Below are 26,769 nucleotides of genomic sequence, written 5' to 3'. Positions count from 1 at the left end.
AGCTCATTTGATAGAGCTGGCAGGTGTCAGGCAGCTGCTGGCTCCTGGTTGAGAACACTGCAAAAAAGACGAAGAAAAAAAAGACGGGGAAAGAGCCATGTGACGCATGATCGGATTGGGGTTAGCGCAAGCTTGCTTTGACTAATGCCAGCTTCCGAGTCTTCTGCGCATTTCCTTGCCCTCTGCCCTCCCTCCGGTTCTGCCAGTCTCACCCATTTCCTTCTCCATCGCCACTTCGAGCGACGACCACCGCCTCGACAACGCAACTGCATTTCAGAGCAGTATATACTATTCACTTTGTCGCATAATCATCAACGTCGAGTTTTGTAATCTCTCAGCCACGGATCCCCGCCTCTCTACCCAGCGGATAATCCTTCCCTCTGTCTGGCACGACTGGATGACGACAGGAAATAGTGGCAACCACTAATCAAACCATCGCGAATTGCACAGACAGCTTCATTGTGACAGCATCTACTTTCTCTGGTAGGGAAGGCTGGAGAGGATAGGCTAACAAGAAGTTGAGTAACATCGGATACCTGGTACGGTGTGCTGGAATCAGGAGGAGATTGTGCTGCCTCGTCACCGTGAGAAGTGACTGGCTGTCAAGTCTGCCTTTGGCTTTGTGTACACATCACAGTTTCTGTGTTTTCATTCTTCTATCCTGAAGGCTGAGAGCCTCCATTGTTCTTTCAGTACAATCATAAATTGATTCCCCGTCCGTCTACTTTGCCAGTTGGTCTTTTGAAGAAGAAAAAAAAATTGGGAAGACAGCGAAGAAGAAACCATCACAATAGAAAACAAACAAACAGCCCCTCACAAACTTGGACGCGCAAATACCTACATTTCATCCACATTTGTTACAGTGTGAGACTGCGAGATCAACGTCAAAATTTCACACAATACACGATTGCGCAATCCTGTTACATAACCTATAACATTAGCAGCAGTCAGCTCTCGCATCTTGAGCGTGACTCCGGTATATCTTTCTCCTTCGACTGCTCTACCCTATCACACAACACTTAGCCCTCCACCAACCCGGTTTCATATCCATTACATCCTTTACAATGACTTCCTCAGTATTTTACAAATTCAAGTCGCAAAGAGAGCCCTCGCGAGTCGAGTTTGATGGAACAGGTATCTCTGTGTTCGAGCTCAAGCGCGATATCATCAAGCTGAGTGGCCTAGGCGATGGCACTGATTTCGACTTTGCTATCTATACCGAGGATGGGGCCGAAGGTGAGCTACGCGCAAATTCAAAAGCTCAGCATTGTTCTTGTACTAATAACCTGGTAGAATACGACGATGACCTCGCTATCATCCCTCGATCGACGACGGTCATTGCTCGCCGGCTTCCACCCGCCAAAATGGGAGCTGGCCGTGCTGCAAGATATGTTTCTGGGAAGATGCCACATAGTGTCAAAAACTCATCGCGACGTGAGACCACAGCCAAGACAGCTAAACCGTCTACCCAAGGATTAGCCCAGATGAGCAATGCCCTTACAGAAGAAGAGAAGCTTGCAGCCATGTTTCAGGTTCAGTCTGATCAGTGGACCGCGCAGCAGGAGGAAATGGCCAATCAAGCGCCCGTATACAAGCCAGGTGCCAAGAAGCCTGTGAATGTTCCTGATCATGAGCCTCCCAAGGGATACGTTTGTTACAGGTGTGGTCAAGTAGGACACTGGATACAAGTGTGTCCTACCAACGACAACCCAGAGTTCGATAATCGTCCACGTGTTAAGCGAACCACTGGTATTCCTCGCTCTTTCTTGAAGACGGTGGATAAGGCAACGCTTCAGCAAGGAGATGGCGAGGATGGTATCAAGCCTCCAGCAGGTGTCATGGTGAACGCGGATGGAGATTATGTTATTGCACAGGTGGACAGCACGTCATGGGAGCAGTTTCAAGCCAAGACAAAGGCAAGCGCATCCGCACAGAAATCGTCGTCGGATGAAGATAAGGAGCTTGAGGAGAAGGGCTTGCTCTGCACGCTCGACAAGAAATTATTCATAGATCCAGTGACCACTCCCTGTTGTGAGAAGACGTTCTGCAATGAATGCATCACAAATGCGCTCATTGAAAGTGACTTCGTCTGTCCTTCGTGTCAGACGGAGGGAGTCCTCATAGATGATCTCAAACCGGATGAACAAGCCGCTATTAAGATCCAAGAGCACCTCGCAGAGAAGGAGCAGGCTAAGAAGGAGAGGTCAAAGAGCCCTGTAAATGCACAAATCCCGCCAGTCTCTGATGACAAGGTTAATGGTGAAGCATCGACGAAACCTGAGGAGGCCAGTACACCTATCAAGGTTGAGCAAAACTCGGCGCAAACAGAGACAACAGATAACAAGAAGTCGCCGACACCAGTAGCAGATCAGCCCAAATCGCCCTTGGTGGCTGCACGAAAGAACTCGGCAACACCTTCAGTCGCGTCTCAGACTGCCACTAATGGCGAGGGTTCGACAAAAGCCGACGAGCAGCCTTCCAGGAAGCGTTCAGCTGAAGAGCCGGCCGAGAACGAACCTGAGATCAAGATTCCTAAAGGCCCAAAGGCAATGCGACAGCAAGAAGAACAGAACCGTCAGCAACAACAAACCATGATGCAACAGATGATGGGTATGGGTGGCAATATGCCCATGAATCCCATGATGTTCGGCAACTTCCCCAACATGGGCATGGGTATGCCTAGTATGGGAAACATGCCGAGTATGCCCATGATGCCCAGCATGCCCAGCATGCCCAGCATGCCCAACATGCCCAATATGCCTATGATGCCGATGATGGGCATGAATTCCATGATGGGCATGGGGGGCTTCAACCAGAATGGCGGCTTCCCAAACATGAACGGCAACATGAACGGCTTCAACAACTTCAACGGCGGCATGAATGGCGGCAGCAACTTCAACAACCAAAACCGAGGAGGTTTCCAGCAACAGGGCGTCCCAAACCGTCACAACTTCACCCACCAGCCCGCCGGCGACAACGATGCGTACTTCCGCCAGCCTGTCAACCCCAACCGACACCAGAACAGGTTCAAAAGAAGCAGGCCGTCCGACTACAGGGAGCTGTAATAAGCTGGTTCGGGATAGTCATGGAGAGCGTCACTCGTTGTCATTTGTGACGTAGTTCCATTCGATCTACTCAGTACATATACTGGGATGCTCTGCCGCTCCGTCAAAGTATCTGGCAGCGGCGCACGCCGATCGAGAATTCGACTTGTACATTAATCTCTCGCCACCGTCCTGTGTGGCACTGGCTCTTTCTTCTCTAGGCGTTTGGTTCAGTCGAGGTCTACCAAAGGATGACCTTTTTGGATGATTACTATTTACACAGTATATATTACTGATGACACAATCCCCTGCATTGCATGGACGCGGAGTTTGGGGCGTACCTTTTTGAGCAAAGCCCTTTGTTTGATTTCTCCCCGGGACGGGAGATCTACCCACCCAAAGCAGTGGAAGAGGCTGATCAAGGGCCGGGGGGGAGGAAAAAAAGAACGGGGGCTGGACTAGTTAATCTATTTACATGATCCGTCTTTCTTTTATGACACAGACAAGACGAACGACAGCTATGAATATGAATTGTCATTCGAGAACCCAAATTTTGAATGTCGAGTTTTACTGTGAATTTTACTTGATTTGTATATTCATCATGTGATGCATGCGAAAATGCATAGGGCTTCATTCATCGGCATTCAGTAATAGTAAGCCTTTTGCCTGACCCTGCTAGACGTGATATATATGATGACAGTGTACCAACGCCAACGCTTACCCCCATGCACCCCTAGCCATTCCACAACTCCCCGGTTCCTAACACGCGTGAGCATGGTTTATTGTGGCGGCACGTACGGTTGCACAAGCATATCACTGAACTTCTCCAACTTCTCCTTTCCTCTGACCTCCTCGACCAGTAGCGGCATCCGCACGACATTGAACTCGTCGTACAGCTCCTCGATCTGGTCGAGGTACTTCTTCTGCATCTTCCTCCGGGCGTTGCACTGGTCGCAGCCGCTCCCCTGCTTGGGGAACAGCAGCTGGTTGACGACGATGGTGTGGGTGTCGATGCCGTAGCTGGACAGCTCCTGGATCATGCGCTCGGTCTCGTAGAGGCTCAGGAACTCGGCAATGCAGACGCAGACGAAGGTGGTGAGGTTCTCGTCCTTGAACTGCGTGTTCACCTCGCTGATGGTCTCCCGCAGCGTCTCGAGCTTCTCCATCATCTCGTTGAGGTTCTGCCCGTTGGGCAGCGAGCCGTTGGACCCCAGGAAGCCGTTGAGCAGGGGTCCGTACTGCGTCGACAGCTGGCTGATCTTGGCCAGCGCCTTCTCGAGCACCGAGGGGAATTGCAGGAAGCGGAGCGTGTGGCCCGTGGGCGCCGTGTCGAAGATGATGGTCTCGTAGGACAGGGACTTGACTTGCTTCAGGACCTCGGCAAAGGACATGGCTTCGTCAATACCAGGGATCTGTGTTGCGGTCGCCTGTTAGTTATGTTCCGGACGGCTAACCGAGGGCATGGCTCCTTTGTCGGCGGCAGACCACTTACAGCGAAAGCCAGATCTTGCATCATGCCGCCCATTCCACCGGTCATGTCGTTCAGATCCTGCCCACCATTCTCGCCGCCCTGGCCTGCCATGAGATCCTGGATGCTGCCGTTGGGGTCGATCTCCATGGCGCTCAGGTTGTCGAAGCCGTCGATGAGGCGCGCCTCCTTGCCGAACTTCTGGTTGAAGGCATCGCTGAGGTTGTGCGCGGGGTCGGTGGAGATGAGCAGGACAGAGCGGCGGACCTTGGCCAGCTGGATAGCGAGCGAGCACGACGTCGTCGTCTTTCCCACACCGCCCTTGCCTCCAACGAAGATCCAGCGCAGCGACCGCTGGTCCAGGATCGACTGGAGCGTGGGGTCCAGCGAGTCGGCGTCGACGACAGCGGTTGACATGCTGGCGGGCGGACGGTGACGTATGCGCTATGCTAATGGAAGAGGACCGGCTTGTCTGTAGGGGTTCCGGGCTCTGGAAGCGAGGAGTACAAAAGTGAATGCGAAAACAAAGTTCCCCGCAATTGCAAAACAAGACGTGAACAACAAACAGGTTTTTGTCTTGGAATCTCAGTCAAGCTGGGTGAGTATAGTCAAGATAAAATGCGGCAAACAGCTCTGGTAGGGATCGGAGTTGCCCCTCCATGTCATCCTGATAATCACATAACCTTGTTATTTACATAGAAGGGCAAGAATGTCAGACTACTTCACACGTCCCTCATCATAGCCATAACTACAGGATTCATCTTCTCCTTGTGCAACTCTTATTGCCCAAATTTATCTAATGCTCCTCGGTGGAATCATAACATATGATGTCCCGTAGACATCGGGATGGGATAAAAATGCCAGCGGATTTCTTTACCTCGTAAGGCCATCTGCATATGCTTTATTTTTTGTTTCATGTGCCACTGCTTATCATATCCTTACACTCCACTATATTTAGAGAAGTCCTATACGAAGGCCGTTGCAAGTACTATCTATCAGGGACGACCATAGCTCTTTGAAAACTCGGCATTCCGTCCGCTTTGCCTTGGGTTAGATAAGCTGCGAGCAGCGGACTTTTGTCACTGTGGTAGCGTATGAGTCGCCTTTTTGGTGGCTGGCCTGGCCCCCAACGCATACCGTTCACTTCTGCCTCGACCTCGCAGACCGGCTATCCTCTTGCACCGTACCGTTCCCCTCTACTCTGCTTTTGGTATGCAGCCTACCGAGCTGTCCTCAATAGGCGTACGCAGAGCGAAAACGGGCGTCGTTACCACGCCGGCTCATTTACTCCTCGCGCTGTTGTACAACTCGAAGCATTCGTGGGTAACTCCTTCGATCTTCTTCTATCGCTCCTGTTCTTCGGTAAAATGCGTGGTTACCTACCGTCAGATTGCAAAGCGTCCTTCGCTTTCCTGTCTGTCTCGGCAAACAGGGCCAGAGGTGCCATGCCTGGAGGAACAAACTCGCCAGGCCTTTGCTGAATATCACACGTGGGCTAGTTGCCCAAGACAATAGTCAAAGCCTACATAAGCATGTAGGACTTATCTCTGGATTTACCCCGCTTCCCATCATACGATTAGGGCGAGTCATCCGTGTGCGCATCAGGCAAATCGTCTCGTCCGGTAGAGTCTTCAATGCAGCAGACGAGAACTTAGAGGCTATATTGGAGGCTGTGTACCCGCACTTGTCCACGACAGCACCTGCAGCCGCGATCTTTTCACGAATGATAAGAGAACCCAATAAACTTTCACCAGAAGACAACAGCAATGGCAGATCTAGAGATTGCCAATCGTAAATATGAGGAAGCTGTGAATATGGTACCAAAAGATCATCCAGACCGGACACATCTGCTTCAAAGCTTGGGGACCGAATATTACGCTACGTATCAAGAGACCGGAGCGATAGCGGATCTAGAGGTCTCTATACAACTATTTCAAGAAGTTCTTGCCATGTTACCGAAAGATCATCCTGGCCGGGCGCTTGGGCTCCAAAAGCTTGGAGTCAGCTATCAAGACAAATTTCGAGAATTTGGAGTGATGGCTGATCTAGATGTTTCCATCGAACAACACCATGCGGCTCTCAAAATCACACCGAAAGATCATCCAGACCAAACACGTCGACTTCAAAATCTCGGAGCTGCGTACTACGACCGGTATCGAAGAACAAGAGACCTGGAGGATCTAGAAATGGCCATTCAACGGCTACAAGAAGCCGTTAGTATAATACCAAAAGGTCATCCAAATCGAGCAAGTCAGATTCAAGCTATCGGAATCGGATACCAAGAGAAGTTTCGCAAGTTGGGAGTGATGACAGATCTAGAGATGGCCATCCAACAATATCAAGAAGCTGTGAATATAACGCCACAAGGCCATCCAAACCAAGCCAGTCAGCTTCTGAATCTCGGACTTGGGTATTATGACAGATATCAGAGAACAAGAGCGATATCAGAGAACAAGAGCGATATCAGATCTAAACATAGCGATTCAACAATACGAAGAATCTCTTAGTATGACACCCGGAGATTTCCGAGACAAACCACGTCGACTCCAAAATATCGGGGCCGCGTACCACGATCGGTATCGAGAAACAGGAGAAATAGCAGATCTAGAGAGAGCGATCCAGCGGCTCCAAGAAGCTGTTGATACGACGCCAAAAGGTCACCCGGACCGAGTAAATCGACTTCAAAGCCTAGGGATTGGATACTCCGATGTATTCCGGAGATCTGGAATCATAGCGGATCTAGACTTAGCTATTCAGCAACATCAAGAAGCTATTGATGCATCGCCAAAAAACTATTTAAACCGTGCAGGTCTACTTCAAAGTCTTGGATCTAGACATCGAGACAAAAAAAAAAAAAAACAGGAGAACTTGTAGACTTGAATAACGCTATCTAACGATATCAAGAAGGTGTTGACGCAACACCAGAAGATCACCCAGACCGGGCAAATCACCTTTTAAGTCTTGGAGCTGGGTATCATGAAAGATATGAGAAGACAAAAGTAACGGCGGATCGAGAGATGGCCATTCATCAATACCAAGCAGCCATCGGCCATCCTTCGTCTTCTGCTTATGATAGAATACGACCAAGTAGCTATTTGATTACAATGCATGCTGAAGCTGAGGACTGGTCGTCAGCTTATGAAGCAGCTTCTACAGCCATGTCATTGATCCCTCTTCTTACTCCTCACTCTCTTGCAAATTCAGATAAACAACACTTGATTATTGAAGTTGCAGGGTTAATTTCTAATACGGCGGCAGCTGCTCTTATGGCAGGAAAGTCAACCTACGAGGCCATACGACTCCTTGAACTTGGCCGCGGAGTCATTATAGGCTCTTCGATTGAGTTGCGCGCCGATATCTCTAACCTTCAGCTGAATCATCCTCAGCTGGCAGAGGAATTCATCAGGTTTCGGGATCAACTCGATGTCCCCATCCGGCAGGTCTATCAATCAAGTATGCCAACATTGATGGCACGTCAAATCGATCAACGTTATGATGCGGCCCGGGCGCTGGAGCGGACAATTCGAACTATCCAGAATCTGCCCGGTCTTGACCGTTTTCTCATGGCTCCCTCCGAGGATGAAATGAAAGCTGCCGCCGTTCATGGACCCATCGTCATCATTACTGTGCGAGATTACCGATGTGATGCGTTGATTATCAAGAAGGATGAACTCATAACTTTACGACTCCTTCAGCTAGACCTCGAGGATATTCAAGCTTACACCGCAAATTTGGCAAACCCAGACTCATTACTGTTAGAATGGCTATGGGACACGATCGCAAAGCCCGTTCTTGATTCACTAGGATATACCCAGAAACCTGATGATTGTTGGCCCCGGATTTGGTGGATACCTACGGGGCCTCTTTCCAGGTTGCCTATTCATGCAGCGGGATATCATTCCCGCAAATCTGCCGATACTGTTCTAGATCGGGTCATTTCATCCCACAGCTCATCTGTCAAGACTCTCATCCGAAGCCGTCAAAGATGGACCGAGGAAAGAGTAGCTCGAGAATCAGGAAAAGCTGTGCTAGTCGGTATGAGAGAGACACCAGGCCAAACGGATCTGCCATTTGTACCACAGGAAATTGATGAGCTGGAGCATCTATACAAGTCTATGCAGCTCCAAGTTATAGTTCCTTCTCCCAACCAAAAACAGGTTATCTCCGCCTTGAATGATTGCGACATATTTCATTTCGCGGGACATGGATGGACCAACCCATTGGATCCATCAAGAAGTGCTTTGCTTCTTAGTGGCGAGAACCTCACTGTGGCTGATCTCTTCGAGACGAATTTGCATAGTCGTACGCCATTCCTTGCGTATCTTTCAGCCTGCGCTACGGGGCAAGTCAAGCACGGTGGGCTCATCGACGAGGCGCTTCATCTCATTGCTGCGTACCAGCATGCTGGCTTCCGGCATGTTATTGGCACCCTTTGGGAGGTAAACGATCAGTCGTGTGTAGAGGCGGCAACCACTACGTACGAGTGGATCAAAAACAAAAATATGAGTAACGCATCCGTGAGCGAAGGCCTTCACCGTGCAATCACAAAACTTCGTGCGTCATGGATTTCGGAGAACGCGGCTAGATGAGCCAAGCGCTTGACGATCCTATCAAATCGGGATGCTTCAATGGCGACAATGCCGGCTCGTTTGTACCCAGATGTAGTGAGGGACTCGAGAACTGCGGAATTATATGAGGACCTGCCATTGTACTGGGTTCCATATGTCCATTACGGAATCTAAGGCTGCGGACCATGAGAGACCATGTGCAAACTCAATCATTGCAAGCCCTACAAGGGACAGTATCGCATATCTTTTATTGATAGAAACGACCTCGACTCACCCCGCCATGACCACCGTTGGCATCTTCAGATCAATGGCCATGTTAGATCGGACAGGTATCGAAAGCCATGGACTGATCCTTGGCATCATAGAAAGTGATGCGGCGTTCGCTTTTAAGTAATCATACTCGCTGACCCTCTCAGCACTCAGCAGAAGGAGCGTTTGATGGGTTCTCAAAAGACTTAACCTTCGACCAAGTGATAAAAATATTAATCTAATTAATCACCAGGATCCTGGCTGATTACTACGGGTATTGCAGACGGCACGAGTCAGTCATGTTTGGGATATTTGATCAATCCATTTGACTCGGGCATCATCTCCTACATAGCAAGACGTGTTTGGAAACTTTTAAGACATGTTGAATCGAGTGAGCTGCCCTCCAGAGGCTCAGAGTATTTCTTTTTAGATATTTAATATGGACAATCATTTCAAAATTTCCGTGGATGGATTGGCGGCCAACATTTGCAACACAGACCATAGCGATTATCAATATTTTCTTAAGGACCACTCATCATATCTCTCATTCAAAGTGATGTACGAATCGGAAAGTTCAATGCCACCCAGTCCTCTAACAACTGGTTATCTGGATGGCTGATCCTTTCTCCCGTATTTATGCCCACAAGCTCGTCAAGGTTGGGTAGCTCTAGGGAGTCAAATATTGTTGGATGCGTTGTGACGAAGATTTTGATGACATCCTCACAAGAGCCGTATTCTTGCATCACAACAGGAATGGTCATCTTGATCTTCCTTGAAGACCTTCCCGCAAACGCTTGCTGGCCATCATACCTTACTTTGCGCGGAGGAACAGCCTCGTAAGTTCCATGATAAATACCCTTAACCTGCCAGCAAGGACCTAAATTGTACACGTGAATGTACAAAACGGTCTCTCCCACGTTCTTCATAATTACTTCTATAATGCTATTGTGCCGAACCTCTATCTGCTCCCCTGGGCCGAAAATTTTTCCCTGACTAATAATGTGAATATCGAATGACTTTCGGAAAGTCTCTGTCGGCGTCTCGTTAGTCAGTCCCTTAACCATCTCAAATCGGGCCAGGTGTTCTAACACATTGCAGATGCGGCCAATGTCTGTCCGATCCTCTGGCATTGGTGGTAGGTTGGTGATCTTCCGACTCGAGCTGTCCAAGATTTCGTATTCATTATCACTGCTCAGAACAACTTGGTATACTGGAGTTTGCGCCCCGTCGATGTTGCGGAATGACCGCTCCTTCAGTGCCGCTAACCATTCATTGTGATGCGGGATGTCTGGTGACAATCGGACAAGAAAATCCGCATGATACAGGCTAGTGCGTGGTTCCGCGATCCACTGTGTGCGATAGTTGGATCGGATGCCGGATAGATCCAATTGGGATGTAAAAGCACCAACGCGAGCAATAGTCACTATAGACTCTTCCTCAACACTGCGATCGCTTGCCGAGTTTGGAGGATACACAGTAAACCTTTCCCCATCATGAAGACCATGTGCCCTGCCGGCTAACAGCTGGAGACTTCCTTCACGTTCAACAACGTAGTATGACCTTGTATTGCGGCATAGGTCTATCGAGCCGAAGAAGCCTTGGTTGACGTTTCCGTAGAGCACTGGGAATTGCGCAACACAAGATTGCCAGAACTTTGCGCACAAATGACGATGGATATCCTTATGCTTCCTCCCAAGCCCGCGGTTGGAGAAGGCTCTAGATAAGAAAAGGGACAAAGCCCCGTACCTCTCTCCATTCCCGCCCAATTCAAAACCCCCCTTGGCGTTTTCATGGGGTCCGCACGCGGCAAGTATTGTGTATCGGTCTGGATCTAGCAGCCAGTTGTCACGCATGGTTGCATCTCTATTCATGAAACGCGTTCCCCTGCCCACAGAGTTATTATCCGGTCTCAATGAATATGTCGGGGCCACCGCGGGGCCGCACGGGAGGTATCGGACATTGGGGTCGCCATTGCGGTAAACGCTTGCAGAGAAACAGCAGTCAAGGACGACAGTGACGATCAGTCCCTTGTCCACCATAGCTTTGAGTAGACCGGCTAGTCGCGGGCCGCGAAGAAATACTTCCGGGCTATTTTCCGCCTTCAGTAATACCAACGCCAAGTCTCCGGTCGACGAGTTCGAAAAGTCGAAGCACGGCGCAAGCCTGGTTCCATGCCCGGAATAGTGGACGTAGACGAAATCTCCCTTGTTGGCTCTAGACGTAGTCCTTCCAAAACCTGAAGCGACATTGCGGAGTGTTGGCCACCTATCTGGGTCTTCGAGAGGCGTGGCTATGTCCGGATCGCGGCTGTTGCTTGCAGTAAACGTCTGGATATCGACAAAGCTCAGTTGGCTCTCAAGACATTCTTTGATCGCTTGTACATCTCGGACACAGCTGTTCAAGGGACCATTTGGATAGGCGTCAATACCGATCAGGATTGCGTAGTGGCTATTTACATCGCGCTGCTCACACATGATGTTATAGCGGATTTCCGCCACTGCCCACGCTGAGAATGTATTCCTGAATCAACCTAAGGTCTTGTGCCGGCCTCGAGAGTTGTGGTCGATGTGTGTCATGATAGGGAGGGAGGGTGGCTTTGTGAGGCACCTCGATTGTGTAGTGTCTTGAGGCTCTCGGTTCGAGAGCCAGTATCGACGATACAGTCGGGCGAGACTACAACCAAGAAACATGCGCGCAAAGATTAGGCAGAGAATTGAGGAAAGCCACATAAAAGTCACATAATAAGGCTGCGAATTGCAGTGACTCTCGTATTAGCTGCATGAGGTCTAGGTCGATTACACAACATAGTTCTGGCCTTTCTGTAGCTGACGTGTGAAAGATTTATTGGGGGCACTGTGAGCCCAAATGTCTCTCTAGGCAGCCTCGAGCTTCGCCATCTCTATCTCTTCGCCGTTCCTGGCAGTTTGACCGTTCTCAAGGCTCAAGGTGCATGTTTCGCAGAACGGACCGATGCGACGAGGTAGGGACCTTCGCGAGACCCATCGGCAAGCAGTAGATATACTTTATCCCCAACGCGATATGTTGGAATCTTAAGTCAAGCTGAGTTAACGCTCGGCGGTTACTTAGAGGAATACTGACTGTGCTAGACCTGGAGATGTGGGCACGATCTTCCTCGTCGGTGAAGACGAATCGGGATTTTTCGTTGCTTTAAAACCTATGTATTAGTACTAGATACTCCAAGACGGATTAGATATGCGTACTTTTCGGACGACATAGTGATTATAAGCTTGGCCCTGGTTAAAGCAAATGATTTTAAAAGCAGTTGTGGCTGTACAGTCACTATTTGATGTCAACTCTCGTATATATATACATATAGATGATTAATTGATCCGAAGGCGGCCGCATAAGGCGTTACGGCGTGCCGATCACCCCCCCCCCCACCCCTTCGCATATATTTGAATAGATATCAGGCTGTCCTACAACAAACATTCACAACTTATCCACCTTTAGGCAGCTCAATCAAATTCCCACGAATTGCTTTGGGAAATAAGGAAAGCCACAGTTTATCATACTTGTGAGCGGGAGGAAACGAGATGTATGCACGCTTTCAGTCTTGGTGCTGCTGGCTTTTCCACTCTAAACCTAGACATGATCCGGAAATGGGGAGAAGTAAGCGCCCCAAATTTCACACCAGCATCTATTAAGTGTACACAGTTGAAGAATATAACCTCGGTTATCCACGTTTTACTGCACTTCTCTCAGCACACAAATCCTGGTTTATATTCCGTCGCTTTGACAAACTTCGTGCTCGAATTCTTCTAGCAACGCAAGATAGGCTGTCCTTTCTTGAGCAGCAACTAGAAGAGATAGACAGACAGGAAACTTCTCTTCTTTTCCTCGGAAGAAGCCGGTGCGATGGCAACACAGATCGACTATCTACCCTATCTGAAATTTCAACCACCCTAGCCGACTATGGTAAGAGGGTAGTCAGGAAACTATAGGCGGTCCGCTAATGAGACCAGACCAACTCATCGAAAGAACTGGACAGATGCTGAGCCTACCATTGGCAGAGCGCAGGGACATAAACAGCCTGCAGAATTGGGTGGATTCTACCGGCTGTCTAGCCAGGGACGAGACCAAGTATCTTGCTCATGGACATGAACTAGTCTCTCTAGGCCTCACGGCAGACAATGCGGTCTTACACCTCAAAACATGGGTAGAGGACAAATTGATTCGATACTGGCGTTGGTTCCGAATAGTAAGAAGACTATCTACTATGAAGTGCAGAGCTGATGAAAATAGAACCACGGTCACGATCTCTCTATTGATCTAGACATATTTGTATACAAAGGCCCACTGATCCGGCTGACCGCGAAGGCGCTGCTATACTTCCTAATCACCCTTCTCTTGACAGTGCCGATTATCATGTGCAACCTCATTACCACCATGTCCACGCGAATGATTATCGTCATGTTTTTTATTATTTCATACCTCCTTGTACTCTCTGGATTGACGAAGTCCAGGATTTACTTTATTATCGTCGTGCTGCAGGCCCCTTTCACACTCGACTGTTTGCCCCACATCAATTAACCTAGTGTCATCTTTTATCTTCGAAGTTCATCAAAGACCAAGGCCGCTTATAGATCTCTTAAACACCAATCTTGATCGAGTTCCCTTTATTACTTTATACAAACGTAGCGCCGCTGATCACTACTATCTCTCGAACTTTTGACCGATATCCTTGGGTGGCTTCGTATGCCCTTCTTTGTCCATGATATCGAGGCGGAGATGGGTAGCGCTCGGCTCGTTAGGGGTTTATGAAACAAGTGAAAGCGAAAGGGGCCACGGAGATTATAGGATACGACTACCTCTAACGCCACCAACCACATCACCATTCACACAGTCGTAATGGTATAGGTCTTTTTGCCGACAGGTTTATGGTAGTATGAATAATCACTGCGCTTTCTCATATACGGTACCGTAGAAATATGACGCCTGGACTTAGACTTACAGCAGTTCAAACAATCATGAGAAGTCCAACACATGTCGACAGTTATTGAACAACTTGTACATCTTTTTGGGGCGTAATCCTATGAAATTGAGACTTGCACAGACGCGGCGTTGTCTAAATAGACCCGAAACAAAAAAAGAAGAAAAAGAAAACCTGAGCCAATAGGGAAAGTATGTCTTTCTTACTGAACACTAAGTTCATGCCTTCTTTTTTCCTCCTTCATTCCAAATTTACATCTTAGAATATCCAATGTCTCACATGCCTGAAATTTTAGTACCATATTTTCAACAACATCTTGAGGAGTTTATGCATTTTCTCTTATGCTTACGTCTATTCGGTTGGTGGTTGAGACGACTCTGACCCACTCAAACTAGGATCAGCTGTTGTGTCGATACCAATGGTGATGTAGCCAATCATGCCATTCGTGATGTCCTCTCCATCGGCAGGGACGATATCAATAACAGGGTTATAGCCATTTGCAAATCCATACGAGTAGACGGAGTCCACGTCGTTTGTGGTGCGGTTGATCTCCGTATGGCTGACGTAAGGCTCCTGTGCCATGATTGTCTCTGAGACTGACTCGTTAAAGTACAGCTGACCAATCGAGTTCGAATTCCCGGTGAGGATAGTGCCGTTTGAGTGCAAGACGTAGTCGGTGAAGACTGTGCGCGGAAGTTAGTATTCGCATTAAATGAGTTCCCACTTAGTGTTTATCTCACCTTGGGCATGAATATGGATAGCCCTTTGAATGTAGAAGCCCGGGAAGATGGTCTTCATTTCCAGCATGCCCTCGCTGTCGGTGGGCCACATGCCGCGAAGCCAAGTGGTGTCATCGGTATGCAGGTCGGTTGTTCCGATCTCAAAATCGGTAACGTTGAGCGACTCAAGCAACTCGCGGAAATCCGTGTTAGGGTCACGGCCAGTGAAACTGGAGTAGCTTCCTGTGCCGTTACAATGCCAAAAAGCAACCAGCGCATTGGGTAGCGGTTCACATGTAGCCATATCCAGGACACCAATGTCAAGAGTGAGAGGAATGCCTATCTGATCTTCGGTCATATCCTGGCGCAGAGTCTCGGATCGAGGCCAGTAGTAGGGTCCAGCTGTGACATCTGGTGCCAATACGCAAGTGTCATTCTGGAGTGTTTCGAAGTAAGGTGCTTCGGTTGTAATTGAATAGGTAGTATTCCCGGATCGTGATTCCAAGAACGGTTCACTTCGTTTCTCCCATCTCTTCTTGTTAAAGTTTGCGGCACTGTTAACGCATCGCTTAGAGAGATCTGCGTGACGCTTGTAGACGGCGGGTGTGCTCGCCTTATGCGCAAGGATTGGTGCCGTTAGAAGGCTAAGTAATGTCAAAGAATGTGTTTTCATCTTGAGATCTTGATAGGTATGAACGAGCGTGAAGTTTTACTTCTCTGCAGCAAATATTGCAAATATGCTCACCCTTTGCGTTTTATATCGTCTAGAAATACCTTTCACGATCCCATGGCGTTGACGCGGCTGTTAAGTGACAAGGCTTGGCGAGCAGGGCTCAAAACTATCTCCGGTCCACTGATTACGACGATCCTCCACAGTTAAAGTGCCGCTCTACTCAGTTTGCCAAGAACACCGGGGATGGCATTGACTTGAAATCGGATCCTCCCCACAATAGGCCACGAAAACGGTCGTTCAACGACGTCAGCGTTGTTGAAATGTGGACGGCTATGGAGTATATCGTACTGTGGAGAAGATTAATAAACGCCTCGAGGCCACTCAAAATCAGCGGATTGCAAAATACGTCCCTATTGCGGGTCAAAATCCCTGTAACCTATACACAATCCTCTATTGGTCGAATTGAATGCCGTTAAGGAGGAACTTTGTTAGTTGATTCATTCAGTGATGCATCCGTTTTTGTCGGAATCCCACCATAGAGCTAGCCTGTCCACAAATCAGAGCCTCACACTGTTGGGTTACTCCTTTGTTTTCTCACCTTCGCTAATCAAACATTGGCCAATAGTCTTTTCCCCGAAAGCTGCTTATCTGAGGGCATCAGCACAGAAACCTGCCTCAAGCGTTGCTATGTCATTCGCAACCAAGGTCTGTAGATAGCGCACTACACAGAAACTGTTCTCAAGTCCATCTGCAGGACCTTGAGCAGCCAGTGACTTTGATCATAGAGCTTCTGGGATACCATTGGAACTAGACTTGCCCCATTAATAACAGCCGGACAATGCTGCCGCTGGTTCTTCCGCAACCAATTCCAACAATTTCATGCTGAGGGCGATTTTGGAGACCACGATACGAGTTATCCATGTGATACGGCCGTCACCCCTTTTTCTCAATTAAACAAGGGCTATGTGTATCTCCCACCGAGCTCATCAAGCATCCAAATTCACCATGTGTACGACGATCGGTACTTTCAACCCAAGTTATTATGCTCGTCGCCCTTTGCCCATTTCTCCATCCCGCCTGCGACGCCATGCTCGTCCACCGTCCACGTCCCATCCTCAACTCTCCGGAACCAGTGCTCCAACACCCAGAATAGCTGGGCTTCATGCCGACCCAAAATCACGCTGCAGCTTGTTGGAACAAACCCGCCGACAGTCCCTCGCCTTGATCCCTAGGCTGATCTACGGTAAAGCGATCCCAAGGTCAAAGCTGTACCGGAACTAGGAATTGATGGGGGGAATAGTCAATAAGTTTTACATCATCGGACGGGTACTCAAAGAGCCGTCTGACTACTTTTTTTTCCTTTTTTTTTTTCCCCCCCGTTCCAGACTAATAATACCCACCATCATGTGCAGGGTTTATCTTAGCGGTGGACGTAGTATACACTGTAAAAGCAATATTTGTTCGCGCCTAGGATACGAGTTGAACGGATTGCAATACCGTAAATTCGAAAGTGATCAACCATACATATCCACTTGATATTAGTAGGCTGTAAGGCCCTCTGCGTGTGATAAAGCCTGGATGTAACGGGTCGCACGACAGGTCGCTTATGGTGCACATAGTAGTCGATAGCATAGTGCGGTGGCTTTTGTGCAGGCGCACAGTTGCATTCTACCTCGACAGTTAGTCCAGATAACGCGATTCGCTATTCGCCTCAAATGGCTTGGATGTCACAGGTAACATTGATTAGGGATTTCTAAGCTGTACATTTATCTTCCGTTTTCTCGGCAGTAATAGCCTCAGCAGTGACGTATGTAGCTCCTCGAATTGATCAAGAGGCTAACCTAAATACCCTGGTGCTATGGTGCAACCGGCCAACTGCATCGCTGCGACAGGTCCAAAGATGGTGTGGTCATTGTATCAAAGGCCATTCAAACTCCATACCAGATTCTGACCTGTATTCAAGTAAATATAGTATAAATATAGCTTACTTTGCTGACATGCCGGAAAGGGCAGATTACGTATTTAAACATAGTTATCCTATCCCCTTAGTCGGATGTTCAATCGGTTTTAGCTTTTCTATTATGCCTTCGCTGAGACACGGCATCGTAGGTCGAATGACAACACATGAGGCGGATGCGACTTGGCCGATAAAGCCGATAAGGGCGCTCCAACCAGTCATCAAGTGGGAATAAATACCGATTGAGACGAAATTACATATCGTTGCTACAATGATTGCGAACCATACCGAATTCTTCGGGCTGACGAGGTTGGATCGCTCAAATAGCAGAAGCGTGGCTAGGTTTCCAAAAGTCGAAACGATGTTGTTCTGAATCAAATAAAAGAAATCAGCATCCTCACTATTGCCGATCTCCTCCTCCGCCCAGCTCTTGGCGAATCCAATACATCCAGGAATAAATGCAAGTATGATGGAGCCCACATATAGGGTAAATATCCAGTACCAGGCATCCTATAGACGTTAGAGAACATTTTATTCCTTCTCAATTAATAAACATGTAGTTCTAAGATAACTCACATCCTATAAGTTTGAGCTTATCAGTTGTTCTATGACGGCCGCGTTCTCATCACCACTACCATCAATCTTGACTCTCTGAACTGTTGTGACAGCCAAGAGGAGGTCCACATCTGATGGATCTGGTATCTTTGCCCGCAGTATGCCTTTGAGATAGTCGAGTCTTCTGACGATTCCATCCACAATCAGGCTTATATCTGTTGTGCTGGAATCTTCTGTTTTCAGCGTCTGAAGAAGTTTCTGGCGCTTACTAGAAGCGACAGCAAACGTGCTCATGATCAAATGCAACATCGTAGCAGCATGTGTATCAGTAAGCATGTCCTTTTGTAATTCGTTGAACATGTCAATGACTATCCGCCAATACAGGATTTCGTGCCCTTGCTGGAGGTAGTGCAGATATTCATCGTCGTCACTGAACACTGGCCTGTCTTCCTTGTTGGCTTTCTTGACTGAAGAGCTGGGCCATGCTTCAGATGCGCCTGCACAAAAGCTCCCGAATCCACCAATGTTAATATCCTGAACATTCTTTTTTTTTTTTTTTTTTTGCGATCGTTTCACGCGCTTGCTCCATTCTTAGTCTGACACTGGATGACTGGAACAAAATCCCAAAGCTTTGGAAGAACTCGGCCAAACATCTTTCGAAATGAATAAACAAACGAGCGATCTGCACGAACTGTGTCTTGGTGCGGTCGTCCTTAACAACAGCGAGAGGGGCGTATGGAACAGGGTGCTTTAAGTTGATCAAAGCCTATGTTTGTGTTAGTGCCTTGCCGTCTTAACTTCTCTTTATATAAATCGAGCTGTTGAGTGGAGGTTTTTTTTGTTCCTTCTTTCTCCCTCCTCCTGCCTCCCTCGCCGGTCGGGTTTTGGAGAGACTAATAATAAAAATGAAGCATAAAAATAAGGAGGAAAAGTGAAATCTTACTGGTCTAGAAGCTAAATGGCGAGGCTCAGCGCTTGAAGATGCTCTAATCGTGAACGGTGCAGCAAGCTGATGCTCCAGTGGTGGGAGAAACAAAAACTTAGATCCAATTTTTATGTCTCCAGACACGAGACCAGAGTGAATGTTTTTATCCAGTGTCACAAAATCCAGGGGATGCCTTGGATCAGTGGCAGGTTTGGGTGGGCTGTGGGCAGAGTCCATTGCCGTAGCTTTGTCTATGGTCTTCTGAGACCATAAGAATAGTATGAGATAGGATTTTAGTTTCTAACTGGTAAACAAAGACTTGATGTAGTATCAACTGCGATGATAATACTGAATGATATTTTGGCTAGTATCGACCCTGTTTTGAGAGGCCTCCCTCTTGAGGCTGTGTCCTTGTCACACGATGGCGCTTTCACGTCCGATAGTGTTGGTGGGGGTTTAAATTCCATCGTAAGCACTCTGATAAGTCATTTTCTTATTCAAGTATCTACATTATCTCATCGACAATGAAAAACGTTTCGTTGTAGTGTTTCGGTGCGATGCAGGAAACGGCTGCTGATCGTTCCTTTATCCATGTAGGGAAACCTTTGCGATCGTGCTCATTGTAATGCACATGTGCCAGATGTCGACTCAGAAGCGATTCAAAGCGAGCCAAGTTGTACATACAAAATGCATCCGAATCAATTTGAGTGTAATCAAGACCCATGGCACGTATACGTCTTCGGGATTCTTTCTGGTACACAAGGTAACGGATGCCTCAGGTCTCCACCTGTTGCCTCAGGTACACACCTAGGGCAACCACTTTAAGAGCCTTCCGTGGAACAGAGGATAGCTCTGTCCCTCACCGTTACACTGCATTCCATATCAATAGACTACTGTTAATCACCATACGTGATGTGTCTATCACAAGGGGATCAATACAGTGTTAACATTAATATATCTAAGATGTCTATCGTGAATGGACATGTCACACTCTATTATGGTAATATGCGACACCACAAGAGAAACTGTCGAGCGTACACGTAGGCATTCTTTGAGAATGATTCTAGGAAACAAGACATCTTGACAATTCGACATGGCACGAGATGATCACGGTCCCTTAGCCCATCTTCTGTTAGTGGCTGAATATTTGACGACGTCTCCAAGATGTATAATTTCAGGTTCCTTACGCCATGCAGTTTTCGGGCATTGAGTGATTCTTCGTTTGGTCTTATGCGAGAGGCAAGCCGTCAAATTTTAGGACGTTGAAATAGATTATCTGTAGCAGTAACGTATGGTACGTGATGATGTCTTGTCAAACTCATGGCGACGACCAAGCAGTTGCACGTAGTACGCGAAGAGCAGGGCTACAAAACAGCACAGCGTCTGTCAACTTTTTAAGCTCACAAAATCATCTCACAGTAAGTGCGTCTTTGTCTTGGTCGAGTTCTTTTGATGCCCAGTGTCGTTTCTCATGGTACATATTGACTAAGCTTTCCCGAGAGTACAATAAGGTTCTGACATGTGGGAGGCTGGTGGGCTAGCCTGCAAGCGTCAGGTCTCATTTGCTCTGGGACTGCCATTTACGGCTTCAAGTCCCACAACGATAAGTAGATAAACTTCCTAGGTTTGGGGGAGCTTCTAATCAACCTGCATTCTGCATCATTGCAGCAGCATGGCACGACCTAATACAACCTCAATTGTTCACTATTTCAATGAATGAGGGATTTTGGTAGAAGAAGAAAAAGTTGCTTTATAGTTTTATTGTCTTTATTTGTAACGATAGTGATTCATAGCTCGTAATCTGAATACAAGTCCTTGACCCTTAATGGGCCTCTATGATCGCCGTGCCGAGTAAAATCTCAAGCCCCGGCTTTAGCCTTGAACGCCTAATTTTTGGTGTAGTCGTAACATTCGTCTATACAGGTTTCCCTGGTAGTCTATCTTGGTATCTTCCGATTTATGAGGTGAATTCCCATGTGACGACAGTGCGGCCAACATCCAGGCTGGCCAACTGCTCGAAAACAGACGGGGAGACGTCAATGGCGTCGACAGTGCAGCCCATGCATTTGTCGACGACGGTGGCAGGAATGGTCTTGCCGTTGAGGGTGATACTGATTGTCTTGCCACAGGGATTGGCGCCGTTGTACTGCTCGTAAGACAGAGCAACAACAGCATCAGATTCGCTGTTGGTACCACCACATGAGCCCAAGCCAGGGGCGTAGTAGGTCATGTCGCCAGACTCGGCGAAAACGTAGCCGATGGCAGACGCCAAGGCAAGAGCAATGCTGGTGAAGCGAGCCATTGTGTATGGTTTTTGATGAACTGGTGAATTGATGAAAGTGGATGTGTATTGTTAACACTGTTGAAAGATAAAATCTGACGATTTGGTAAAGAAGGTGGTGTATAGACTGTCTCTTCAAGAGTGGTCCGAGTATAACTGTGATTGGCAGAGAATGAATGTCTCTAATGACTGTGATGTTCAACACCTTTGAAGTGAAAGTAGATTGGTTGGATGGATAATTCAAGGAGTAGAATAGTCGGATGTCCGGTCAGCTTATATAGAAATTCTCTAGATGTGGGTGGTGGTTGTCTTGCCTCTGGGGAGGCATTTCCCCGGAATGTAAAGACCACGACTAACTGTCCTATGATAGTCTAACGCGGCCGCAAAAGACGCCAGTATACGCGGCTTTGGTCGAGACTCGACTTCGACTTCCAGGTACGACGCCGTCAAGGCTCGTGGTATCCATATTGATAAGAGAGTCTATGATTGGCTGATTAGAGGTCGCTACAATACCGGCCGCGTAGGAAATATGGGGTAATTGTCCGGTGCGGCACGACATTTTCTCGATACTTTGCCGAGACTCGGGTATAGCTGCCAGAGCGATGACATGCCCTTCGTCATGGCTACCCGCATTGGCTGGTGTCAGCGCAGCCGCTACCGACGAGTCGGAAGCCATGACATACGCAGGTTCTGGCGCCCCTCGCAATGGAGGGTGGGAACTCGGACCAAATGCCTCACGGCGTCAGTGTTCTAGTCAGGGCAGACGTGTGCAAGTCAGGGGAAGACGACGAGTCAGAGTGTAGGCCCACTTGGAGCGCAAACCTTATACCCTCACGTCTCGGGAGACGCCGCAGTAAAACGCGCGAAGGCGTTGAAATGTATCAGAAATTTGCGTTGAATGGCAAATGGCCGGTTTCCGGAACTGCTTTCCGGTTATCGATTTTTTCTTTTTTTCTTTCTCTATCGGCTAGCAAAACGTGCTTTAGGTGCTTGGGCACATGCGGCTTCTGGACCAAACTAACTAATGATGGACAATTGTGGCGGTCACGGTGTATGAAGTGTTGATGCAAGTCTTTGATTGAATCTTAACTACTGCAAAATCCCTTACTTGTACGCAATGAATGTGAAAGTGATAAGGGGGGTGAGCGTTCTCTGTGTTCTTAAGGGGGAGTACAACAGACAGGTTTCTACTGGCCATTTGTGAACAAACTCCCTGATTCGTTGAATGTTTGCACGTATGTCTTCCATAACTAACCTAGGATGTTGGCAACGCGGAAACCCGCTTCTGTTTCAAGTTCAAGCCCGCCTGCGCAACCATCCGTTTGTCGTTATGATACTTAAGACCTAGACGCCGCAAGACGTCTATAATCATGGCCGTGAATGTGTATGCAAATAGGCTTCGGTTTGGCAGACACTAATAGCAGTCTTTTTCTCAGGAACGGCGGTGAGGCAAATATAATGCCTCAAGTATCACTGGTGTGAGGGGTGGCCTCAGAGGTTTTCTGCATTGCATTTGAAATTTGTTGTTAGATTAAAGCCAAGACGTCGCTGTGAACATATTGTGAGTTCATCCAACAGACACAAAAAAAAAATAAGCACAGCGAGCTACTATGAGCCACTGTTGTGTGTGATGAACGCGGCCCAGTCAGTTGCTCGTCGTCGCGGAGGATTTGATGACAGCGAACGTTAAATCACCAAAGCTAAAGACGATTGCGAGAAATTAAGAGGTGAAAGAGATTCTCAAAGCAGACTTCCCATAAACCTAGAGAGAAAAAGCGGCAAGGACTTCTGCATTGTGCGCAAACCTGCCTCCAGATCGGTGATACTTCAGAAGTGTAAAATTCTGATGGCGTGTAGGAAGGTTCAGATTGGTCGTCATTAGCTTCGACGCCTACTGTACGCAGCCGCGCTTGCCTGCATCTGCCAGGATTTTAGCATATAGCAGACATAAGAATATGAGAAAGAACTCGATTCTATTTTTCGTATGGACCATTCTTTTCTGTTATATTGCGGCCCGCGAGTAATTGGACGCAATCTCCAGCTCAGCACAATTCCACGGCTTCCCCAGCCAGGCGCCGTTGCCAAGCTGCGGCCCCTCAACCCGCTGGTGTGTCGGGGGGCCCACTCTATTGGCCGGATATGCCGAACCAAATATCTACGCTCAAATGTTCCCTCTTCTAGTAAATCTGGAGATGTAGTGGAAGATGACGAGCTAGTTTTGTTGGCTTGATCAGAGATTTTACTGCGCATGAAAATCAGATCGATAGAGCTGCATGAGTAATTCCGGGCACCCTGTTCACATATTCCCGAACCTTAATCACTGTTCGAAATACCAGTGACAGTATTGGACCTGCATGTTATGTCATCAATGAAGATTCATACGCTAATGCAGGGAATCTTTTATGGAAATTACTCACTTCAAAACCTCAAGAAGTACGTTACAAAGAAGAAGGTTTACAAGAAACTCAAGTGAATTGTGGTATTCGTCATGGACCAGATCAACACCTGAAGTTTCTTCCTTGGCAGATTCTTTCTCATGCTGTAATCAACAGGACAACACAGTCTTTCTCTGTGGATTGTATAAAAAAATTTTTTTTTTTTTTTTTCAAATGACAATTTCTTCTAGCTATAGCTCGTCATGGCTTCTGAAATGCGCTTATGATGTGGCAAGAAGATGATTTTGATAAGTATGACAAGACGTCGTTTGCAAGGAGCATGGGCCATTTATAATACTTTGTTTGATTGGTTTCGAACGTGGTCTATGGGTCAGTTGCCGATCTGCTATTACTGAGTCTCAAGCCTTCCATCGCCTCGTCGCCAGACGCATGAAGTCTCCATGCAGTTCTTCAGAAACTCCATCTAGGAGAAAGCCTCATGAAAAATTATGTTAAAATTCGTTGACACTGCTGGGACAGTCGGCGAGGCAACTGAGTCTCCCTGGACGGGTGACAAGGGGCACGAGGTCAACCAAGGGCACCTTCAACAAACATGAAATGAAGAAATCTGCCTATAGGGGCCAAATGCTGTTCACAAATATTAACATGAGTATTCTGAATAAGGAAAGAACACATCAACTTTCCAAGGACGACTCCTTCGATTGTCTCAACATTCATCGATACGTAAGGATGTTTTCTGCTTATCACAGGTCTATTTCCGATATTTACAGTGGACCTGACAACAAGCTCATTCGCCATCTTTTATGGAAGCTGATTGACCAAATAGCAAGCATGTTGATGGCCTTCTTCAATTTGACTATCCTTAATTTGTTCTCTAGCATAACATTTTTCTTCTACTCTCAGTCCATACATTATTTACCACATTTGGGGTGATCCTTACGATAAGTTGGAGCCCTGCCTCTACCTGCTACAGTCTCAGTCACGATGCTAAAGCCATACAGATAGTATGTCCCTCTGTTTGGCCCCTGGCTTCCGCCTGCCTATACTAACTAAAGCGCTATGAAAGAAAGAAAAAGGGAAAAAGATGAAAAAGAGAGCAGCAAAACTATGAAATATAATGGTTTCCTGGCTTCGATGACTTGCTGCACCGCGCCCATGATAACCTTGATGCAGTCAGCCATGACTTTGTTAGATAATCACTACTCGAAAAGGTTGGATCATCTGGCGGAGGACCCTGTGGAAGAAATCAGATCCCGTGAAAGCCAACCCCAATTGGTCGAGAGAGGTTCTGAGCTCGCCGCTGGGGAATGAAGTCGGCTTGCCACAACCCTGGCATATATAGGCGTCTAATGTGTTCTCAGCAAGTCAGAACTGCTGGGCCTCGAGACTGACTTCCATGAACCGTTTAGTTCAAGCTCTGTCATGCTGGTAATCTGCGTATGTGTTGATGCAAAGGTAACCACAGCTATCCACGGGAGAAAGTTGACAGTCGCAGAGATAAACTGTAGCATCAACTAGAATACTTACTATTATGTTCTCTCCAAGTATCCTTGACATCCCTAATGCTCATTCTGTGCGTCAAAAACAGAACGTGCCGCAGCGCGTGCGTCCCTTGCGTCGGCTGCATACGTGTTCGATCTCTCCAACCATTTCTACCAACTTCAGGGGGTTCCGCTCATCTTCTGAAGAAAATCGATGTTCCGTCTTGGCCTCGATGACTTACTTGATGACAGGAGGTTCGTTTGTTTGGACAAGCATTTGCCATGCAGTTGTTACTTGCAGCAGCGCAGCGGGGGTGCAGTGATTGGGACTCGTCAAATCTCAAACCATAGGTGCACACTGTGTTTGCAGTAGTGTCGGCTTTTTGAAGAGTACTACGGGATTGGTACCTGGCTGATCACCCGGCGACTCGGCGTTGTTCAGCTCATCAGAGTGTTTGCGACTACCCATTCTGGCATTATGCTTTGGATGAACTTGGGGAACGGAGTATCTGGCGAATGATGAGATCAAGCAAGAAACGCCAGAGCTGGACTGTTCCTTTATACGCTCGACACACTCAACACGAAACGATTGAGGTGGGAGAAACAAGTAGCCGCAATAACATGTCTCTCAAAATTCATGATGAGATATTACGGGCCGGTTCAACGCACAAATACGAGATATGTGTTGTGGTGGTTGTCACATAACTGTAGGAACGACTTGGCAATTATCACGGAATCCCCATATGCTTTGAACCATTTGCTTTGTTTCCTCGTATTTCTCTGAGCACGGTCCGTAAAGTCTATCTCAAAGCCTTCGGTTGACTGTCTGTATCCGAAGTACTCTTCCCGAATACTCCCAACTAAAGCGATTAACGGCGTTATTATAATATGAAGTGGGAATCAAGCTATTCCTTGACGAAACAAGCCATGGTGGGCCCATGTAGAATGGGGGACCACCTCCTGCAGTGCTCAAACGTTTCGCTTTTCGTATCGTCATTCCTGGGTGCTCTTGATCTAGCTTCCTCTGTAAGTTGAGTAGCTATACGGGGACAAAAGTAACGGCACATGGTAATGCTGGCCCTTTTGCACCTTGAATGTAACGACCACCTCGGGAAAGAACGTGTTCCCCTCGCCAAAGTACGCCTCAGTATAGAATCTCAAGGTCCATGTGGATGTCCCCTCAATCTCGGCCAAGATCTCCTCCAGTGTGTAGATTGGCACATCGCCCGCTTCATGCTCGCTGCTGTATGGCAGCCAAGATTTGACCCGGCCATCGTCATCGGTCTGCGACTCAAATGTCTTCAGTGGCGCATGTCCGCCCTCCAGCTTCACCCGAACGCCCTTTGCAGGCCGGCCGGCGGTGGTATCGAGGATGTGGCAGGTGATGGGGTCTTTCGTTGCCGACATTGTGAATGGTGAAGGTGGATGTAACGTACGAGGTTTCGATGTCGACGTTGAGTAGAGGTGGGATAGCGGACCAAAGCCAATGCTTGGTAGTCCAA

The 26,769-nt window shown here is 47.8% G+C and overlaps 11 protein-coding genes across 11 annotated transcripts; 4 read left to right on the top strand and 7 right to left on the bottom strand.

Annotated features, from left to right (window-relative positions):
• The first annotated feature begins 746 nt into the window (after positions 1 to 746).
• On the top strand, positions 747 to 3,187 carry BKA67DRAFT_302537 (DWNN domain-containing protein). The gene is made up of 2 exons (XM_046096088.1): positions 747 to 1,236; positions 1,294 to 3,187. The coding sequence occupies exons 1-2, from the start codon at positions 1,065 to 1,067 to the stop codon at positions 3,063 to 3,065; spliced, it is 1,944 nt and encodes a 647-aa protein (XP_045957131.1). The 5' UTR covers positions 747 to 1,064; the 3' UTR covers positions 3,066 to 3,187.
• A 406-nt stretch (positions 3,188 to 3,593) lies between these two features.
• On the bottom strand, positions 3,594 to 5,111 carry BKA67DRAFT_567724 (ATPase GET3). The gene is made up of 2 exons (XM_046102992.1): positions 4,537 to 5,111; positions 3,594 to 4,456 (listed from the first exon to the last, which is right to left on the bottom strand). Exons 1-2 carry the CDS (start codon positions 4,927 to 4,929, stop codon positions 3,824 to 3,826), a joined length of 1,026 nt encoding a protein of 341 aa, XP_045957130.1. The 5' UTR covers positions 4,930 to 5,111; the 3' UTR covers positions 3,594 to 3,823.
• A 1,167-nt stretch (positions 5,112 to 6,278) lies between these two features.
• BKA67DRAFT_678007 (CHAT domain-containing protein) lies at positions 6,279 to 9,559 on the top strand (the record flags this gene model as incomplete). Its single annotated transcript, XM_046108843.1, is given in 3 exon segments — positions 6,279 to 6,922; positions 6,942 to 7,168; positions 7,438 to 9,559. The coding sequence occupies 3 exon segments, from the start codon at positions 6,279 to 6,281 to the stop codon at positions 9,099 to 9,101; spliced, it is 2,535 nt and encodes an 844-aa protein (XP_045957129.1). The 3' UTR covers positions 9,102 to 9,559.
• Positions 9,560 to 9,877: 318 nt separating this feature from the next.
• BKA67DRAFT_536563 (putative caspase) lies at positions 9,878 to 11,803 on the bottom strand (the record flags this gene model as incomplete). The annotated part of the gene is made up of 1 exon (XM_046100177.1): positions 9,878 to 11,803. One exon carries the CDS (start codon positions 11,801 to 11,803, stop codon positions 9,878 to 9,880), a length of 1,926 nt encoding a protein of 641 aa, XP_045957128.1.
• Positions 11,804 to 12,071: 268 nt separating this feature from the next.
• Positions 12,072 to 12,685, bottom strand: BKA67DRAFT_567717 (uncharacterized protein). Its single transcript, XM_046102991.1, has 3 exons — positions 12,551 to 12,685; positions 12,429 to 12,495; positions 12,072 to 12,378 (listed from the first exon to the last, which is right to left on the bottom strand). Exons 1-3 carry the CDS (start codon positions 12,562 to 12,564, stop codon positions 12,271 to 12,273), a joined length of 189 nt encoding a protein of 62 aa, XP_045957127.1. The 5' UTR covers positions 12,565 to 12,685; the 3' UTR covers positions 12,072 to 12,270.
• Positions 12,686 to 12,733: 48 nt separating this feature from the next.
• On the top strand, positions 12,734 to 13,503 carry BKA67DRAFT_302481 (uncharacterized protein). The gene is made up of 2 exons (XM_046096087.1): positions 12,734 to 12,959; positions 13,005 to 13,503. The coding sequence occupies exons 1-2, from the start codon at positions 12,884 to 12,886 to the stop codon at positions 13,289 to 13,291; spliced, it is 363 nt and encodes a 120-aa protein (XP_045957126.1). The 5' UTR covers positions 12,734 to 12,883; the 3' UTR covers positions 13,292 to 13,503.
• Positions 13,312 to 14,327, top strand: BKA67DRAFT_567712 (uncharacterized protein). Its single transcript, XM_046102990.1, has 2 exons — positions 13,312 to 13,548; positions 13,593 to 14,327. The coding sequence occupies exons 1-2, from the start codon at positions 13,339 to 13,341 to the stop codon at positions 13,878 to 13,880; spliced, it is 498 nt and encodes a 165-aa protein (XP_045957125.1). The 5' UTR covers positions 13,312 to 13,338; the 3' UTR covers positions 13,881 to 14,327.
• A 304-nt stretch (positions 14,328 to 14,631) lies between these two features.
• On the bottom strand, positions 14,632 to 16,109 carry BKA67DRAFT_677997 (GPI anchored dioxygenase-like protein; the record flags this gene model as incomplete). Its single annotated transcript, XM_046108842.1, has 2 exons — positions 15,021 to 16,109; positions 14,632 to 14,963 (listed from the first exon to the last, which is right to left on the bottom strand). The coding sequence occupies exons 1-2, from the start codon at positions 15,670 to 15,672 to the stop codon at positions 14,632 to 14,634; spliced, it is 984 nt and encodes a 327-aa protein (XP_045957124.1). The 5' UTR covers positions 15,673 to 16,109.
• Positions 16,110 to 17,742: 1,633 nt separating this feature from the next.
• Positions 17,743 to 19,414, bottom strand: BKA67DRAFT_567705 (uncharacterized protein). The gene is made up of 4 exons (XM_046102989.1): positions 19,128 to 19,414; positions 18,786 to 18,950; positions 18,206 to 18,727; positions 17,743 to 18,139 (listed from the first exon to the last, which is right to left on the bottom strand). The coding sequence occupies exons 1-3, from the start codon at positions 19,344 to 19,346 to the stop codon at positions 18,209 to 18,211; spliced, it is 903 nt and encodes a 300-aa protein (XP_045957123.1). The 5' UTR covers positions 19,347 to 19,414; the 3' UTR covers positions 17,743 to 18,139; positions 18,206 to 18,208.
• A 1,652-nt stretch (positions 19,415 to 21,066) lies between these two features.
• Positions 21,067 to 21,411, bottom strand: BKA67DRAFT_659513 (riboflavine-aldehyde-forming enzyme; the record flags this gene model as incomplete). The annotated part of the gene is made up of 1 exon (XM_046107451.1): positions 21,067 to 21,411. The coding sequence occupies one exon, from the start codon at positions 21,409 to 21,411 to the stop codon at positions 21,067 to 21,069; it is 345 nt and encodes a 114-aa protein (XP_045957122.1).
• A 4,870-nt stretch (positions 21,412 to 26,281) lies between these two features.
• On the bottom strand, positions 26,282 to 26,674 carry BKA67DRAFT_659512 (uncharacterized protein; the record flags this gene model as incomplete). The annotated part of the gene is made up of 1 exon (XM_046107450.1): positions 26,282 to 26,674. One exon carries the CDS (start codon positions 26,672 to 26,674, stop codon positions 26,282 to 26,284), a length of 393 nt encoding a protein of 130 aa, XP_045957121.1.
• Between the last annotated feature and the right edge of the window lie 95 nt (positions 26,675 to 26,769).

The sequence above is a fragment of the Truncatella angustata genome, assembly GCF_020726525.1.
Source record: "Truncatella angustata strain MPI-SDFR-AT-0073 chromosome Unknown BKA67scaffold_5, whole genome shotgun sequence".
NCBI lineage: Eukaryota > Fungi > Ascomycota > Sordariomycetes > Amphisphaeriales > Sporocadaceae > Truncatella > Truncatella angustata.
The sequence above is the reverse complement of the archived record's forward strand: the minus strand, read 5'-3'. Positions and strand labels throughout refer to the sequence as shown.